Below are 20,356 nucleotides of genomic sequence, written 5' to 3'. Positions count from 1 at the left end.
TCTTCCAGAAGATCCAAGACATCAAAGGGAAATCTAAGCCTATATTAGGAATGCTGAAGACCAACAGGGAAGTGCACTATCTGACCCGGAGAAAATAAAGAGAAGGTGGAAACAGTATACTGAAGACCTATACAGAAAAGATAAAAAAATTGTCAGATTCCTTTGAAAGGAATCCTATTATGAAGAATTTGCAATTCTAGAAAGTGAAGTGGAATGTTCTCTGAAAGCACTGGGAAGAAATAAATCAGCAAGGGTAGAAGGAATACCAATAGAACTTTTTCTAGCCACAGAGACTGGATCTGTTAAAACCCGAACAAGAATATGCTGAAAAATATGGAAAACAAAACAATGTCCCACAGACTGGAAATATTTAATATATATTCTAGTCCCCAAGAAAGGAGATGTCATGGAGTTCAGTAATTACAGAACCATTGCTCTAATTTCCCATGCAAACAAAGTGATGCTCAAGGTGTTGCAACAAAGGCTTCTCACCTGATGTTCAGGATGGATTCCAAAAAGGTAGTGGCAGTCAAGATCACATTCCAAATATCTTCTAGCTACTGGAACGCACAAAAGAATTTCAGAAGAAAATCAATCTGTGCTTTACAGATGGCAGCAAAGCCTTTGTTTGAATCCTGAGAAGCTATTGATTGTTTTGAAAGAAATGAGTGTGCCTCTGCACTTGATTGTCCTGATGCATAACCTATATTGTGGACATGAAACTACTATTAGAACAGTATATGGAGACAGAATGGTTTCCTGTAGGCAAAGGTATCAGACAAAGGTGCATTTTATCTCCTTATCTGTTCAGTCTATACAGAAAACATATATGGAAAGCTAGACTGAATTCAGAAGGACAAGAAGTAATAAATGGCAGAAGAAACACCAATAATTCAAGATATGTAGATGGCAGGATCTTAGTAACAGAAAGTAGCAATGACTTGAAACAACTTTTTTAAAAATTTAATTTTTATTCATTTTCAATAGGGATGGGATTTGGGGATAGGGAGATGGGGTGGGGGAGTGGACATGGTGTAGGCAAAGGGTAAAGATTCGAGGGTGCTCTTTTATGCATTTATACAATTCTACTAGAATTTTTTTTTAAATGAACAATTTAACATGTTTTACCAGAATTACTATTAGTTACTAATATTTTCATTCCCTGATTGGACCTTCACATTCTTACTTTATCCATGCTTTACAGCCCATATTTCAAGTCCAGCTATAAAATCATTCAATTTTTTTGTCCTTTTTAAGATAACCATGTTTCTGTTTTCTTCCATATTGTAGCTACAGTAATTGTGTATATTAACAAATGTTTCATTGCTTTATGTACAATCACAGACATAATACTCAATTAACACAATTCCAGTTAAAAATTGTATCTCAAAAAATAAAATTTTCCCCAACATTTCAACATTTCATATACTAATCTGCATTAATCTCCAATAATTTTCTGCTTCCCTACCTGTCCACCCAATTGAAAGTAGCCTCCTGTATTTTACATTTCCAACACTTACTTAAAAACATTTCATAAAGCAGTTCTTGATTTTCATGCTATAAATTTTGAAGACAGTGCCCAGTTTTAATTTCTATATTTGTTTGTAAATTCTTTTATGTCTGATGTTACTCTATTCTTTTCATATGAGTTTCTAGAAGGCTCATTTTATCCATCTTTGTTATTAAGGTTCTCTTTCCTCTTCTTAGATCCTCTCGTTTCCATGGTGGGCTTTCCTTTGGCACTTCCCATTTGATTTTCTAGTTGAAATTCTGGAAGGAAGTTCTTCTGAGTTTGCTCCTAATGATCCACTTGATTGCTCCTCTTCCTAGTTCTCATCTGACTTTTTCTCTTCTTTCCTACCCAGCCATTCCCCCCCTTTTTTCATAAAGTCTTCTACCTTCATTGTTGAATTAACAGAATATCTCTGTGCCTGGAATTGGAAAGAGACACCTGCAGGTATCAGCCACTTATATGTTATTGAGTTTGTTTTCAGGAAATATGTCAACTCCAAATATGTCTCCTTTTCTGTCTTATTTGCAACAGAATATTTTTCAAAACCTTAATTTCTTTTCCTTTTATAGTGAATCCTTTATCTTGCATATTTCTTAGAACTTTTTCTCAAAATACCATTCTCGTGAATTTAACATGAATTTCTCTGGGGAGTTTGTTATTCCTGGTGTATGCTATGTTAATTCTTCATGCTGTATCTATATTTTGCTGTACTTCTTCTGGTCGCATTTCCATAAGTGGGGCTAAAAAGTTAGTTACCAATTGCATTGTGTCTTCATCTTCTTGTTCTGGAAGATTCTGGAATTTTAGTATGAGGTTGGCTCTCTCCATTTGTAGCTTTAGCAGGTTGATTTCATCTTCGTCTTCGCGAATACATTGATTTCATCTTCCTTTCTTTCATGTTGCATCACTACTAGCTCTGCATTCATAATCTCCATTTTCTTTCTTGGTGGGTTTTTTAAAGTTTTTTTTGTATTTTGGCTATTTCTTTTTTTATTTTCTATAATTTGGTGTTTGATATCAGTCATTTGCGACCCTAAATCTTTAATTTGTTCAGTTAGCTGAGCCATTCCTCTTTGTATTTGCTGTAATCTTATGGATAATGTATTTTGAATATTCTGTTGCCAATCCTTAAGTATCTCTTGCCCCAATAATTTCAGATTTTGTTCCTGCACAGGTGAGCCTCTCAGAACCTTTTCCATTCCCTCCTTCACCGTCATCTTCCAATTTTCTTAAAGATACTATCTGGTTTCTTTCCCAGCAGGTGTCACTGCTGCCCTACCTTTCATTCAAACAACACTATTTACATAGCCCATCCAAAACATAGGTCAGCACCACACCCTCATCAAAATGTTCTCACAGCTGCCAGTCAAAACAATTAGTGTTTAGGATAACAACCAATGCCTTCAGGCAAATATTTATTTATTTATTTATTTTATTTTATTTTATTTATATCCTGCCTATCTAGTCGATTAAGACCATTAGCAGTTCAATCTTTCTCTCCAGCCTCAGTAATTAGGGGTAGGTCCTTCAATCAAAGCTGCTCCAGGCTAGAGGAGAGACAGTTGCCTCTATTGCAGTGCTAAAGGAAACCAAGGAAAAAAAGGTGACTCGGATCAGATGATGTTACACAATCTAAGATTCTTCTTAAGTTCCAAAGTTCTGTTTTCTGATTCTCATTTCCTTTATCAGCATTATAATTAGACAATTTATTATTAAATTATATCACGGGAGTGAGTCTTTGACTTTGATTAAAACATTCATTCACCAAAAACTTTCTCCCTTCCTCCCTCTTTCTCTTTCTTCTCCTTTTCCCGATGAAGGCTGAGGGATGGGGAAGGCTCACTTCTACCACGGCTGGAAGGGTTACAGGATCTAATCCATTTTCATTAACTCATTAAGCCCAGCTGGCATCTGTGTCGCTGTTTTAGGTCCATAAAGGTTTCTTTAGATAAAACACATATGTTGACCTACTTGGAATCCTGGTCAGGATATTTTCCAAAATCCTTGTGTACTCCTCCATTCTCTGCAAGGGGTGTTCCCAGCTCTTTTCCCAACATGGCTCCCACTTTGTTCCATGCACTCAGAAAGACTTCAGGGGGGGGGGAGCAGCTTCCATCAATTTCTCTCCCCTTTCTGTTGCCTCTGCTGCTTCAGACACTGATTTCTTAGTGGACTGTCCTTTCGCCCCCTACATTGGGGGCCTCAAAACTGAGGGGTCAATTTCAGGAGCTCTCCCAAAATGTGACTGCTCTTGCCTCAATGAAACCCTGCCTCCAACTTCAAACAGCTTTTGATGAAGATGAGAGCAGGACTGCAGTTGAATGTTAAGAAGACAAAAATAATGACTGCAGAAGAATTCCTCAACTTTAGCATTGACAACGAAGAAATTGAAATAGTTACAGATTTTGCATACTGTACCTTGGTTCAGCCATCAATTCAAATGGAGACTGCAGCCAAGAAATCAGAAGAACACTGGGTTTGACCAGAATCAATTTAAAATAAACAGCTCCCCTTATGGGTGTTTAACCCCCCATTTCTGCCCCCCAAAATGCAAGGCCAAAGTTTACAACATATGGAAACATTTAGAAATGTAGTCCTAAAACCACATATAAAGTCCATACTGTGCACTGCACAAGTGGGTTATGCTATTCCTCCAAAGGAGTCAAGTGTTGTTATACCCATGTTACTGTTGGCAGTTAAATACATGAGGATCTTGCAATCTTGCCCGGTTTTGCTGTCCAACAGGCTTCTTTAGGGAACATGTTGGGAAATTTGTTGTAGTAGCACCTCGATTTATTAAGGGCCTGAATGATTTATGAACCTTTTATGTGCAGAGAGCTTCAGTAAGTTCTAATTCTTGCAGAAAACATGGGAGATCTCTTTCCTTTAGTCCTAAAATGAGACAGTGAGTGAGGCTAGTCAGAAGGCCAGGATTTTCTCATGTATTGTGACAATAAAATACTACTTTGTAAAAAGTACCTTAGCCTCTTGTGTTAACCATGATCTTTTTCCCTGTAGGGACCTCTTCCTCTGAAGTTTAATGTAATTCAAAGTAATTATATTTTGATAATATGGATGTTACAGACCACTAAAGTCTTTGATACCAAGTTAGATGTTCCAAACAGTAATCTGGCTGGATAACTCGAAGTTGATACATTGTTCACAATGAGTGTGGGCCCTGATTTTGCTGCAGACATATGATCAGAGCCACAGAAGTCTGGACAATAGACAATGCGAAGAAGATACATCAGAAACGAGTACAGAACTTCATGTTGGCCAATAAAACCTGTGGCTCAGTGCCCCTATACAGTATATTCATTTGCATGCAAGAACTAGGCTGACAGATAACTAATAAAACAGCTACTGTACTTGTATTTGATGCAGTTTCAATGGGGCTTCTCCCATGCTCCAGAATTTTCTGGCTCAGATTTTGTTGCACTTCCACCAGCAGACAAAAAACTTTTTAATTGAATTGAGCCTGTTGCATTTAAGTTTGGTTACTCTTGAGGTTTTTGAAAACATGCTGCACACTACTATTTATTTTTACAGATGTGTTTTTAGCAATGTCTGGTGCTTTTGTGTTCTCGAAGGTTTTCACGGCCGGGATCCAATGTTTGTTGTGGGTTTTTTGGAGTGCTTTTGTTTGACCGCATTTGTTTTAAACAAAAAGATGGGAATTAAATGGCATCTCATCCCAGACGGATATTTGTTTATCTTGAAATGCCACTGAATTCAACGCAGTTCACGCCTGAAAACTGAATTCCATACATGTAAAATGAAAACGAGCACGTGCGTAGGCTAGCCAATTTACACAGCGGACAGGGTGAACAAGCAAACCTTTCTCTTTTGTCCAAAAGTACAAAATAGCAGTAATAAAAATTAATAACAATAATGTCTGAGGGGCCAGAACGACGGCAAGCAAGGGGCAGGGGGAGGATGCAATTTCCTGTCGTGTTAGGACGTGCACACGCCAAGGGGATTTCTATTGGTTTTGTTCCCCTGAGAGTTCAAGACGGGGGTCTTCTCGCTCCGGAGATATCTCAAGGAGAGTTAAAGCAATCATCACCCGATATGCTCCAAAATGCTTCATTGACTTCGTGACGCCGGACTCTGCTGCTAACAAAAAGGCGGCAATAATGGAGGAGGCGAAGAGGCGTGAAGACAACTGAAGGAAAGCTTGGGGAGGAAAGAGCGAGCTCGCCTCTTCCTCTGAATTCTGAGCGCAGCGAAACTTCAGCTCGCCATTCGGAAAGCAACTCCTGCCCCTCACGGGCGTCGACTCCCGGGGACTCGCCCGGAAAGGAACGCCCGCCCGCACCTCTCCGCGCGCCCCGCGTGTCTGAGGCGACCGAGCGCGTCTAGCTAGCAGGTGGGCCTCTCACGAAGCCCCCCCTTCGCCCCGCCCTGTTCCCCCACCGCTTGCTTCTCGTTGGTGGAGATGATTGGCGAGCCTCACGCATTCCCGGGCCTCGGCTTCGTGGTGATTGGAGGAGAGCTGCGTCCATTTTCCGTCCGTCCCCGCCCGACTCGCCTGTTTTGCGGCTTCCAAGGGCCGGCATTGGAAGCCGCGGCGGCGAAAGAGCGGCGTCGAAGCGGCGCGGAGGGGAGAACAAAGTTTTGCCACACTTGGCGCACCTGACGCCGCCGCCGCCGCCGGTCCTCGCGCCGCTCGCGCGCTGGGAGCGAGCCGTCGGAAGAGCCGCGCCGCCGGGCGTGGGTGTGTTTGTGGGCGTGGGGGGGGGGGAGAGAGGCGAGCCTCGCTGGGCGTCTTGGCGCGGCTCTCGGGGAAAAAAAAGTTTAAACGTTTGAGGGGAGGAAAGAAAGAAAGGAGGAGAAACTCCCCTGGAGGGAAGACGACCGTTCAGCCCGGCGGGAGCGGCGTCGCGCAGGCACCAACTCCTCTCCGGTTGGTCACCGAGGCGCCGCAAGAGGAGCCCGCTATGCGTTTTCTGGGGCCACTCGCGGACCTGAGCCGGTGGCTGTGACTCCCTCTCCGGCTTAGAGACGAACAAGTGCAGGAAAGGATTGCAATAATAACCTTGTCTTCTGCTGCTGGTGTTCCTCCCCCCCCCCCATCTCGTGTTGTTGCTGCTGCTTTCCTTCCCTTTCTTTCTCTCTTCCTCCCCCCCCCCACTTTTTTTTGGGTACCGGACCGCAGGAGTTCCTCGGAGCTCTATGGAGGGATCTCAGAATGGTTTGCACCAGGAAGACCAAAACTTTGGTGTCCACCTGCGTGATCCTGAGTGGAATGACGAACATCATCTGCTTGCTGTACGTGGGCTGGGTCACTAATTACATTGCCACCGTCTACATCAAAGTGCAGGAGCCGATCTCGGAGAAAAAGTTAGAAGAAGACAAAGGGGACACTTTAAGGATTATAGAGAGGCTGGACCATTTGGAAAATGTCATCAAGCAGCACATACAAGGTACACCCCCCCCGCTCGCGCCCCCCTCAGCGCCTTCCCTTCCCCGAGGCTTCTTCTATCCCCACACCCCACACCCCTTCCGTGTAATCTCATCCTTTTGGTGGAAAGAAGCCCCCAACCCAGACCATGTTTGCGCCTGGTGTCTGGATCGCGTGTTGTTTGGAGGTCCGATCCCTGCCTGCTGCCGCCACGGGACGGCAGCGTGGAAGCCCGGACTGGAGGAAGGGGGGGTAGGTGGGTGGGTGGGAAGGGAAGGGAGAGTCATTTCGCCGAAGGATCGGGGGCTTCGTTCAAGAGGACTCCTCTTTTTGGCCCGGCGAAAGTTCCCGTTTTTGGCCTGGGTGCCTCCTGGTGGGACCTCCAGCCTTGGGGGAGCCGCCGGCGTGGCTTGATGGAGGCGGGGGGGAGAGAGAGGGAGAGGGAGGCGGCAGCGGTGGCCGCGGCGTCTCGCCCGCCCGCTTGCTTGCTGTCCAGCCGCCGGTTCCGGGGTCTGCGCGCCGGCTCCGTGAAGAGGCGCCTCTTTGAGTCGATCTTGCCTTCCCCGTCCCGCCACCCCCCACCACGGGACTGGGAGAAGATGTGGGTGGTAGAGGCAGCGGCAGAGGGCCTCCTGCGGGCGGCTGGGCTTCTCTCCCCCCGATTTTTATTTTATTTTATTTTTCCCTTGGAGCGCTGCGGAAATGCGGCGGATGCCTTCCGACTCTCATCTGAATGGGTAATCCGGAGCGTATCAGGTTCCGGGGTTCACGCGAGGCTGGGAAGAAGATTCAGATCGTGACTGGATCGGGGGATCACTCCCTTTTAGCGGCGCACCCGGAGCGGCGTCCGTGAAGCGCGCCAGCGGGCACCTGATGGGGCTTGCTTGTAAGAAACCGGCCATGAGCTTGTTCTTTGCGCTGCTGGATGGGATGGGAGCGGGTGGGGATCTGGGAGGTTGCCTTGAGTCTTAATAGGATCCGGTTCTGTATCCCCACCCCGGGGGAATTGTGCCATAATTGTGCCCCTTCCCATTCGCCTGTCCGACAAATTGTGGCCTAATCCAGTTAAACTGTTCATATGTAACTGTATTTTATTTATGCATCTGTGTTTTGTTTTTTGTTTTTTTGAATATGCTGATATTTTGGGAGGGGTGGACTATTATGAGAAGAAAAATTGTAGACAGATTGCTGTGTAGTGGCATTTTGATTTGATCCCTGGATGGCTGCATTTGGTTCCCAAAGGGATCCTGCATTGAAGGGAAGATCTCTAAAAGAAGGTTATTCCAGAGTTGCTGTTTTTTTTTTAACCTGGTCTGTCTCCCCCACCCCATATTTTATCTGCACTGAATGTGCATTCTCTTCTTGGTTTACATTTTTGGTTTGGGGGGTGCGATGCTTCCAGTGGAGTCATGGCTAAGGAAGTATTACTCCGTCCTTCACTCCCCCCCCCCTTTCTTCTTTCCAGAGGGTTGGTGGAAAACACTGGGCATGTTTTAACAGATTCTACCTTGATTTTGGTTCCCAGAGCTTTAGCTTGGGAGAGCAGAAATAAAGGACCAGGTGTAGTTATTTGATCTGTGCTGTGTCTCAAAAATAGGGTCTTAATGGTGAGGAATGCCCATTAGGTGCTCTGGAAATGGAAGGTGGTAGAGTCCCCCCTCTTAAAATAATGCTTGCCGCTCCAATCAGTTAATAACCTCTTGGACAGGAATTGTCTGCTATCTTCCTTTGCTTTCCTGTCCCAGCCCAATAAAGCAACTTGGTTGTTTATCTGCAGCTGGTGGATAGATTTCCTTTTGCCTCTGTTTTTTTCTTTTCTTTACAGTATGTCTGAAGTGCTAGAGCTATAGATAGTATGCAGAGATGCTAAGTGCACACACAGTGTATTTATGTAGACCTGATTTCTGTGCATAATGGTGGTGTTGCAAAGTCCTGCTGATTTTCATGGTGATAGGCGCTGTATGTAAAAGCTATTGTGCATATTGTTTGTCTCTCTGCCTTTTCATAGGATGAATCTAAGGAGAATAGTAAGCGGAAACAATTTCCTTTCAAGAGGCAAAATGATGTCAGTGTCTACCCATTCTAAACTTTCTCACTATCATACAGGTTTCCCTGGGGTGCTCGGGCCAGTTTTTTTTTTTTTAAGGAATACAATATTTCTATAGTGATAGTGTAAATGGGATGCTGTATGTATTGTGACTGGGTTGTTTGCAGTGCAGTTGTAGGCATGCATTATAATAATTGTGCATTGTCAAGTCAATTCTGATTTAGGGTGACTCTTTTCAGGGTTTTCTGGACAGAGACTACTCAGAAGTGGTTTACCATTCTCATTTTTTTCTGGGGACATCCTGGGATTATGGCCCAAGGCCACCCAGGTTAGCTTTTCAGAGATGCTCGTTAGGGAATCAAATTTCCAACTTCAGGCTTCGTAGTCAGATACCTAATTCAGCCAGCTAGGCATGCATACTCAGAAGTAAATTTCATTGAGTTCAGTGTGATTTCCTCCCAGGTAAGATTGTATTGGTTTGCCACTTTGACATATTTTTTTTAAATGATGTGTTATCACTCACAGGAATCTCCTGAGTGAAGAGTTACTGTTCCACTTAATTTCCTCTGAGTAGTTTATGTAACTCCCCACTCAGAATTACAGAATAATATCCATAGTCTTGGTATGTGATACAGTGTTGCAAAGAGGTTGAGACAGAAGAGAATGTATCCTAGAATGTATGCTTTCTTGTAGAAAGTCTTGCATTAACTAACTTGTATCAGGGTTCTATCAGAGATCCATGCTTTACCAATTAGACTTACAAAATAGGAATGTGTTTCCAATAACCAATCACAAAAGAAATGTAAAATACGAATGTAAAATAGGTAGGTAGGTGAGGAAAAATAATGTGCTATAAAATGTCTTTCCCCAGGTGAGTGAGCACTGCTTCTAAATACATGCTGATCATATCATCTAGTTATAAGACCCTGTGTTTGTGCATAAATTCAGTTATAAAATCTTAGGTAAGAGGATTGGAAAATACTATGCCAGGGATCTTAAGAGATTTTCAGAGGTTGATTCTGTGTACCTGTTCCTTATCAGAGTATTGCTGCTCATAAACAACACGGGACAATCAGATATGAACTTGTGAGAACTTCATTCCAGAGAAGTGTGTGAAGACTGACGGATTTTAAAGTAGCTCTCCTTGGACTGAGATTCTGAATGTGTTTTAGTGCCTGGGATAGGTGTGAGTTACAACTCTGAAAATGCATATGATGCAGCACTTTCTGGTTCACCTTACAGAGGAAGAGTTTTAATAATGTTGGATGGTTTCTTTTATGGCTTAATTTCCCTTGAAAATATGCCTCTGTAAGAGAATGATGAAGTTGATTTCAAATGGCATGGTTAGTTTTACTTTCAAGTGCTTTTGGAGGAGGTAGCCATGTTACTCACACACAATGGACCACAGAAACAGCAACTTGGATAGGGGAACTAAACCCTGCCACAGACCTAGATGCCAACTCTGCACACACACCTATTCTGGCAACACGATTACAGGACCTAATAATGCCACATACAATATCAAAGGCACCTTCACTTGTTCTGCAGCAAATGTGATCTATACCGTTTTTTGCCAACACTGCCCCTCTACACTCTACATAGGACAAAGAGGTCAATCTCTACAGAAGCAGGTCAGTGGTCACAAATCTGGCATCAGAAACCAAAACACAGAGAAACGTGTTCCAGCCATTTCAATTTACCAGGACACTTGGTAGAAGATTTTAAAGCTTACATCAAAATATAACAGATAGTCTTTAAGGTGCCACATGTTTTGTCTCCTCTTGTTTTGTTTTGTTTCTTTGGATTTTCTTTGTCATCTTTAAATGAAGGACTAAGTGGATAAGGAGTTAAAAAATGTACTGGAACGTCTTCAAATCTCAGCTCTGAACCTGGTCTCCAGATCTCAACTGTCAGCTTCAGCCTCCTTATGAGTTGTCGTTCTTAGGTGTTGTTAAGCCACTTCTGACTTGTGCTAACCCTAATAGGGTTTTTGAGGTATGTGAGATGTTCTAGGAGTGATTTACCATTGCAGTCCCTTGGGAATTTTCATGGCTGAAAATTCTCAGGGGCATGTAATGAAGGGCTCAAGCCAGATAGGAAGCCAGATTTAGACTGAATATCAGGAAAAATGTCTTAACTGTTAGGGCAGTACAACAATTACCTCTGGAGGTGGTAAGTGCTTCAACACTGAGGTATTCAAGAGAAGACAACCATTTGTTAGATCTGCTTGGATTTGGATTCCTGCATTAAGCAAGCGGTTGGACTCGATGGTCTTATAGGCCTCTTCCAACTCAATTATTCTATTGTTCAATATGGTTGAACAGGAATTTATACTAGGTCTTCTAGTCCCATACCCTGTCCACTGCACCATAGTGGCTTGCCCCTACTGAGTTAGGCCAGCATTAATCATGCTTTAAAATGTGTAGATTGAGAGGTGAACATGAAAACAGAGACTTGCATCTGCCTATCCATAGAGGTAGTTGCTGGGGACTTATCTTTCTTCACAGGTTGTTGACAAAATTACTGAGCAGACTAGAAACACACTGATTGCTCTCTAAAACACCAAGCAAATACTAAGAATTTATAGAATTTTCTATGTAAACTGTGAAGATTTTCATGGTGAGCCCTGCTGACCATTCATGTTTGTTGGTTGGTTCCTTCTCAGCTGTCTGATTCACGGAATTTTGTACCACACCAGCTTGGTACAAAAACAACAGAGCTTGTTGAAACTTTGGAGGGGGAATCAGCAACAAACAGATGAACCCCAGGGCTTGTTGATTCTTCTAGCTCTGCCTCTGTTCTTCTCTGTGCAGTCCTCCCAGTTAATGCCATTTGGGGATTTGAGTACACAGTTTGTCTCTGTGGTGGGTGAAGGGAAGGGTACGTGATGTATCAGAGGCCCTGCTCTTCATCCCTTGGCTCCTTCTGATTCCCACTGCAGTTTTCCTTGTTGACAATATAGGTGAGCCTTCAGGCTCTGCTGTCTCCAGCACCACAATTGCATCCCCCCTTTTTTTGCTTGTGTCTCTCCAGGGCATTGGAGCCTAGGCCAGGTGCATCTCCCACCCCCAGTAATTAGGAGGAGGTGTAGATATTGGTGTTTAGGTCTCTCACCCTTTGGGACCTACAATTCCACTAATGACCCTGTCCAAGGATCCCCTTTGATTACATAGTCTCACTCCTGTGGAGGAGCATCCATTTCCTCAACTTGATTCTCCTCGCACAGTTCCTCTGCAGCATCTCCCCAGGTCCTTTCACCTTCCTCCCCCCCCCCCCTGTTATTACATCTAGAGACTCTACCCTAGCTCCCTCCAATTATGTCTGCCTTTACACCTCCACCAGCACAGCTTGTATAGCCCCCAGTCTTCCTCTTGAGGTTGATTTCTCCTCCAGCGGGTGCTCTGCTGCTAGCTGGTTTGGAGTAATTCCTGAATCTCTAGCTCTTGCTTTGGCAGGAATGGCCTCTTGTTTGCGTTGAGCAGTCTAAGGGTCATGGGGAAGTGTTGGGGGTCTTCTCTGGTGGTGGTCCTGAGCCTGTCTCAGTTTGCATTGTGCTTAGCTGTGTGTCCGCTAAGCACCGTCTCTCCCTGCAAGGCAGGCGCATTACACTCCTGGGACTCTCGGCCAGGGCTAGAAGCATCTCTGCTGAGCTCTCCCTCACATTCATCCTGATATAGTTTGTTCCTCTATATGTTGGGGAGGTGGTGGCAGCAGAATTTACTAAAAAGCTAGAGGAATTAGGTAGTTCTAATTAATGGAGGATGGAAAAATAATTCAGTCTTGATAATAAATGTTGTGGGGGTACCCAAGGTGAAATTATGCACAAATGCTGGCTGTTTCAGTCTATGCTTGCCAAGGTATATATTTTTAATGTTTGAATGGCAGGAAAATGCATCTGGCAGCTGTTCTCAAGAGTATAAAACAGGAACACAGTGTGCCAGATTTTTGTATGACCATGCACTAAAGCTTGAAGAGGTTCAGAACGTGAGAACATTTTCAAGGTAATTGAAATGAAGGTGTAACCCCCCTCCCTCTTGCACCAAACAGGAATTCATAGCACTAATAGCCAGGAGATGCTTGAAAACTGCTGCAAAGTGCGCTCACAAAGCAAACTACATTTTCAAAAAAAAATTGAATGAAGAAAGAGAACATATTATGGTGAATGCCTCACTCACGGTGCATATGGATAAAGGTGCATACAGTATTATCTTCAGGATGAAATGGAATTTGATAGTAATTTAATGAAATCACGATTTTTATTGGCAATAGATTTAGGAGGAAAAGCCCATAATATTTGGCAATACGAATGTTTGACTGCTAGCACAGGATGTTTTAATAAAACAATAAACAAAGTTACAAGTAACTCTGTAACAGCTAAAGTAACCTTTTCATATGTCTATGTCTGATTATGTAGAGTAGACCAGTTGAGTGGGGAGAAAAGAAACTTTAAGAATGAGAAGAAATGGGAAATACCTGGCAGTTGTGAGAAACAAGTTATTCAAAGATTTTAAAAAAGTTACATTGAAAAGCTGTATATTTAAAGCAACAGTCTGATTCCACTAGACTGAGGAATCTGATTCCACTAATGCTTATATGAACGGCTTCAAAATATGTTCATGAATAACAAAGTTAATTCTTCTGTGGGGTGCCAGCATATAATACCTGTGTGTGGTTCTAATTAAAACCACACGGTGTTTGTGATTGGAGAAGGATGGAAAGTTCTAAGGTTTCCCCAAAGATCAGATTAACACACCTGCTCACCTCCTCCTACATTGCTTTCCTCCCCTCTGATCTACACATTGTTGTTGGTGAGGCCAAGGCCAAACCTGATCGTGATCCCCATTTTTCTCAACTGCACATTTTATGTTTTATCTCATGGGCAGAAGGCATCTTACAATAATGCTTTCAAAGATGCTATAGTCCTCAATTAACTTATAAATGTTCAACAGTAGTCATTCACAACCATTTTTTGTCCACAGCCCTTTTAAGAGCTCTTCTCAGGTTCCAGAGCCCCCTGTCAAATATGGATACAACACAAACAGATATCTTTCAGAAACTTTTCAGATTTTTCAGTCTGTGGCTTACTTCAAATGTGCCTTGATCCCCGAGAGGGCCATATAGGCCACGTTGATAATGGCTGTTGTCAAATGAAATGTGGTGGTGTTAACTACACGCCCTTAAATTGAAATAGGTAATGGTACAGAAATAGTAATATTCCATAGATAACACAGCTGATAGTTAGATAAAGTGCTCCCAGATGGCTGAGTTGTAACTTATTTCTATATGACAACATGAGTAGATTCATCTAGATAGGCGGTATAAAAGCTGAATGGATGGATGGATGGATGGATGAATGAGCTTCTAAAATGAGTTTTCATAAAGTCTACTCTAAATCCATAATTGCATTACAAAAAAAATTGAGTTTCCTAGAATGGTGTTTCTGGATTATCAGACTCTAGAAGGCAGTAAAAGTTATGGCACAAAATGTGGCAAATATGAACGAACTGTGATCAGATCAAATTAATGATATCAATTCTACCAGTCTTGCCTGGGTGTGAAGATTTCTACAGTACCTCTTGTTACTGGCATTTTGCATTTAAATAACACCAGTACAATGAACAATACTTTGTCATACCTGAACAACACATTCTTATTTTTTTTCCCACTGAAAGTCACATTGATTAAACAATGACAGCAACACCCTAATCAGTGTAAGAAATTGTAATTCCACTTCCTTGTAAACTAATGCACAAGCTTTTTTCTGTTAGAATTTTGTAAACACAAGGGAATAAAAGTTCCTACAGGTAGCTTTTTGTGTTACACAAGTGACTTGTCATAGCTGAGAAATGAATTTTCTGGACATTGCCTTTTTCTGCATTGTTCAGACCATACACTTTAAAAAGCCATGGTTCATTAGTTTGGTGTTAAATGAAATGTCAATAATTTCCAACACAGAGCTGGAAACTGCATTCTAATTTGTGCAACTTAGATGGTCATTCTATCTTGTCTACAAAGGAAAGAATGTCAAAGAACAGAGATGCCTGAAGATTTCTCACAAGGGAACGTCAGAAATTAAATTCTGAAAGGGGAGCGACTTAAATCCCACTCTTCGTCATCATTTTAGATAAACAAATAAACAAACTAAGAGCACAACTGTATCCTCCCTTATAACTGCATTGTTAGCCAGTGTGATTATGATGAAAAGGTGAGAAGGAAAAAAAATGTAAGCTCCTTTCCGTATTTCTTTCTCTGCTCTTCTATGCCATAGAGTGGCTTAGGAAAATTCTCTGATTTTCTTCCTCATGGGGAAACTCCGGTGTCAATCCAAGGATTGCTTGGGAGACCTTTTTGCTTTCTGTTAAAGAATGGGCTAAACTGAATAGACATGTGTTTTGGGCAGACTTTTTGTGGGCTCTTGCATCTAGTACAAAATCCTTTTTCTTACCTTCAGATCTCTCAATTTTGTCTCTTGCTTACCCACAATTAGATCCCAGAGAGTATATCCTTGTTTGTGATCTTGGCTTCACCATCCAAAGGTCCCCTGCCCTTCGAAAACATTCCTTTTTCTATTTTGCTGTCCTGTATGCTTGGAATTATCCTTCCTTCCTTCCTTCCTTCCTTCCTTCCTTCCTTCCTTCCTTCCTTCCTTCCTTCCTTCCTTCCTTCCATTCCAGCATTAATGTAAGTGGTGAAGTCTTCTAGTTCACATGTTCTATGGTAATGGAGTCCAGTGCCATAGCTTTTGGTTTTAATACTTGGACCAAGTGGGAGTGTTTCCAATACACTCCCATCTTGAGGCATGAATGTTAGCCCGCTTTAAATGAAATAATTAAAAAAACAGAAAAAAGAGGAGGGGCGTGTGATGCCTCTACCCCAGTTTATGCTTCTCTCCACCCCCAAGGAGGGCAATAGGTCTGGGAGGTATTGCCATTTATTTTCCTAACACTTGCTGGTAGATTTATCTCTAGATTTTAGTGCCTTCCACATTTTATGTCTTGGAGCAAAACCTCAGTTGTCCTACCCTAGTTAAAGCCCTGATGGAGGCTGTAGCTAAGCGTTTGCAACAGGAATAATCACCTCTTGCTTCCATCTTTGCCTGTGTCTTCTCTTTCCTTTTTTGATGTTGTTTTGTTTTGTTTTTGATTCCCTTGTTTAGAATTACAAACTGTTCCACTTCTTGGAGCAGGGAATGTATTCTACCTGCATTCTGTAAAGCACCAGGCATTGTGATTCTATCCAAAAATAAATAACTAATGAAGGCATTGTTCAAACTGTTTTTGAAGTGAAGGTTTATTGGGTTCTATTGTTTGTGGTATAGATAGCTGAATTTTCTTACATGCTAACTTTGACTGGGTTAGGTAATGGGCTTCTTTGTTATGTGAACTGAAAAACTATTCCATACTTGCTACAAATTGTCCCATTCTACTTCGCCCTCCCTCCTCTCACTGCCAAGCTAACAGTGCTTGCCAACAGAGGTTAAAAATAATTTTATTTAGTTTAGGTTTTTTTTGAGTACAGTGTACATTTTAGAAGTCTGCAATTCCAACAGTGAACTTAGAATATCATTGCTTCGCAGTAGACTTCTAAACACACAAGAGAAGTAAAATATTGAGAAAATATGAAGGTCCCTCTTTCCTACTATACTTTTAGCATTTTTTCAGGGGGAAAAATGGAGAGAGGGGTCATTTTAATTTGAGAGAAAATGGAAACACATGTTTTGTTAACTTAAGGCATGATCCAGTCAAAGTTTTAAAAATCACATTAATCTGAATGGAATGGAAAGGCATAGGCTTGCGGCTCTCTCACTGAAATAGTTTTTATTTTAAAATGCATACATTTGTGTGACTTGTGCCTTCCTTCATGACATCTGAGCTTCAGTTTTAACTTGTAAGGACATGAAATTTAGATACCATGTGGAATGGTTGTATTTAGTACTTTAATGAGGTGAAACATTCTTTAGTTGCAATTTAGATAATAAATACTGATCTAGATGGCATCAGAGGTGGAGCTGCAAGCTGCTACATGTTCAGGCATTAAAGCATACCTTTTTGCAAAGTAGAAAAATTGGAATAGGTAACATAGGTTTTTTTAATTACGTGGTGTGTCAAATACCAAACATTAGTTGAGTCCCACTTCTATTTCCAGTGTTTCTGCATAGAAGGGGGGGTGTACATATTTCCCCTGAACTGTATTTCCCATTCACAGTCCTGTTTTTTCCTTCTTGTATCTAATTAAAACAATTGTCAGAATTCCGGATTGAACTGTGGAACTGGTCTCATTGGAACATGGCCTCATAAAACCTATTAAATGGCAACTATTAGATGCTTAAGACTTGCTGAAAGAAAAAAAATGCTGATTCTATCTGATGCAAGTTTATTTCAACAGATTATTTTGTTTCCACAGTAGCTTGTAGATATAAAATGATTCATACTGAGAAAAACATTTTTTTGTCTCTGTTATTTCTCTGTGGTTAGTGTGTTGTCTCCTCAGTGCCGTGTGAAGAGCCTTGTTTTGTTTTCTCAGGTCTTTTGCTTTTTCTACATTTGAGAAAAAGCATTTCTAGCTGCTTGAACTGATGTTGGGCTGTATTTTCATCTGTGGGTGTTTTTGATTTATTTAAGATGTTATGCGAATGCTTTATTGTATATCTTTCTTTTTAGTTCTTTCAGTTGCCCAAAAAGAAATTGTAGTAAGTGACTGAAAATTGTGGATAAACGGAGGTAAGGTGTGAACACACAGGTGTTGGGACAGGTGCTGCTATTGGGACCACTGCAGGGAATGGGTTGGTTCGCTCTTTTTGACAGTGATCAGATGACATAATTGCTGGAGTGAACCAAGTAATCTCCAGAGTCTTCTTACCTTCACTTTCTGGCCCCCGTCAGGGGCTTCAACTTTTTTTTGGTACAGGTAGGATTGCTGCGGTTTGGTCTGTTTTCAGCATGTGCAATTGCTAGGAATTGGCCAAAAGGGAGTTTTTTTTGCCATTGTTGTGAAGTGCCTTAAAACAGCTACTTCAGAATATTGACAAATTAATCCGTTCCTTGGGTCTGTGGAGGAAGTGAATATTCACTGCATCATTTTAAATGGAATGCTTTCTCCTGGAATCGTTGATTTGCTTTTCAAGGTCCAGTTGAGAGCCTCCCAGATTTGTCTGGGGCTAGTTTCTCCACTGGACCTTAAAAAGCAAAGCAGCCAAAACTTTCCAGGAGGAAAGTGATGCATCACATATAAAGCGATGCATTGAATATTGGCAAAAGTTGTGGGGGACCAAATAGGGTCATTTGAGGTTGGTACAGTATATAGATGTGAAGATCACACCAAACGGAATACTAGATCTCCTTAGTCTGCTCCAGATAAGCTCTGAGACTCAATGCAGAAAATACTGTAGTTCTGTTGACTGATAGGCAAATAATTTTGGAGTTACCTATGAAGTATGGCCAGTAGGAGTTGCTCTTCATCTCACGGATCAGGTTTGCTGTTGAGATGGGTTCCTGTATGCAGTGCTGCTTCTATAGGTTTGAGTAGCTGTTCTGTCCAAGAGTAATCTTTTTACAACCAAATTTGGTTGGTACCCAACCTGAACTTTCCATGGACAAGGCAAATTATAAAGAGACGTCTCATTTAGATTATGGCAATATATGCCATATGGAGCTTCCTGTAAACATTGTGAGGAAATCATAATTACTGCAAAATGGAGCAGGCACACAGTTGTCTAGCATATGATGTATGGGGTCATACAGTAACACGATAATACATTTATAGGTTTGTACCAGCTACTCTTGTTTCTAGTTTGTTTATGGACCAATTCAAGGTATTGATTCTAAATATATTGGGACCAGGACACATGAAAGTCTGCTCTTTCATCTAAAGAGGCTTGAAATTTTTGATGATGATCAGAAACTGTGTTACAGAAGGTGGGGTAAATGATGCAGGGCCTTTTCTAGGCCAGAATTCTGCAGATTTCTTCCTTGCTTAAACATGCTTTCTTTGGCCAAGGTTTTATTTTATGATTTGGTTTTTAAAATTTTCTGTTTACCTTTTAACTGGTTGTTTGGGTATATGTTATTGTTCTTCTTATTCAACTGCACATCTCTTGTGGGAGGCAGGGAGGAAATCACAACATAGTCTTTTACAAATACTGTATTGAAATTTCCTGGGAGCATTGGAAAATTAATTTTTAAGTGTTCCACAAAGTATGAATCATACTTTGAGCATTGTTGTAAGGCTGACTTATGGTTGGTTCCAATGCTGGACTTCTCTTGTCAGAAGACCAAAGTATAGCAGAAGGGACAGATAGGGAAAACTTTCTCTTTACTTTGTTTCCCCTTACCTGGACCTTTACCTTGCTCTGGGGAACTGGGAATCTCACGGGAATGGACTTTCAGAGAGCTCTGAAGGGGGCAGTGGGGAGTGGAAGAGAAGGAATTTCTATCATGCTAGTAGTCTGATTCCACTGTAAAGCTGGCTTTAGGGTCTGCGTAGTGAAAAAAGCAAAGATAACAGCATGCTTGCAAGTCATGACTTTTTCTGAATATATCTAGGAAGATGTTAAATTATCCTTCTGATTGTTTATTAAATAGTTATCTAGACAGCACAGCCAATTTAAGCTTCTGCCGTGTAAACTGCACAAACCAATGCAGCTACCCTGTAGATTTTCTAATTGCACACCATGTCTCTGACAACAATAGAGCGAGGTGTTTTGTGAGTCATTCATGTAGACCAGATTTTCACAGTGAGGTGTCCTCCAGATATTTTGATCAGATAAGAATGACTCACATAAGCCTCCAGCTGGCTCTGTTTCTGGGAGGCGTAATCCAGCACTTTGGAGGGCAGCACGCTGGCAAAGTGGGTCTAGAATAATGAATCACTTGGTTGTGGTTTCAGGGAGAGTATTTCTTTGAGGCTTTGTCAGCAGGCATGAGGTTTTCAGACTTTTTGGACTACAGGTCTCTGTTTTGGAAGTTCCAGCTGATGTACAGGCACCGAAATGTGACCCATCTGGAAGAAAAAGCCTGGCTGCAAGGCGTTGTGGCCAGGTAGGTCTAGCTCCACCTAGTGTAAATCCGTGCCACCAATGTAAGAGGAACCTGCCTTCCCCTGGGCTGCCTCTGTGAATAAGAAAAACCTCCCTAGTACAGTGGTAACTCGGTTTATGAATGCCTTGGTTAATGTAATTTTCGATTTATGAATGAAAATCCATTGAAAATAATGCCTTGGTTTACAATCTCCCCCCCCCCCCAATATGAAGCCAGTTTGCATTGTCCCTGGAAGGTTTATAATGCTGCCCCCATGCATGCATTCTTATGGGAAACTGCATTTCAGTTTGTGAATTTTTCGCATTACGAAACATCTCAGGGAACGCATTAAATTCATAAACTCAGGTATGCCTGTA

The 20,356-nt window shown here is 41.9% G+C and overlaps 1 protein-coding gene across 1 annotated transcript in view; it reads left to right on the top strand.

The window, feature by feature from the left end:
* The first annotated feature begins 6,022 nt into the window (after positions 1-6,022).
* GALNT18 (polypeptide N-acetylgalactosaminyltransferase 18) overlaps positions 6,023-20,356 on the top strand; it is a 366,080-nt gene continuing 351,746 nt past the window's right edge. Inside the window, exon 1 of the mRNA XM_020789957.3 lies at positions 6,023-6,939. Coding sequence (XP_020645616.1) covers positions 6,705-6,939 — 235 coding nt within the window. The 5' untranslated portion in view covers positions 6,023-6,704. The remainder of the gene's footprint in view (positions 6,940-20,356) is intronic.

Source organism: Pogona vitticeps, chromosome 1 (assembly GCF_051106095.1).
Source record: "Pogona vitticeps strain Pit_001003342236 chromosome 1, PviZW2.1, whole genome shotgun sequence".
In the NCBI taxonomy this organism is placed as follows: domain Eukaryota; kingdom Metazoa; phylum Chordata; class Lepidosauria; order Squamata; family Agamidae; genus Pogona; species Pogona vitticeps.
Note: the sequence above shows the minus strand (reverse complement) of the source record. Positions and strands in the feature narration are given on the sequence as shown.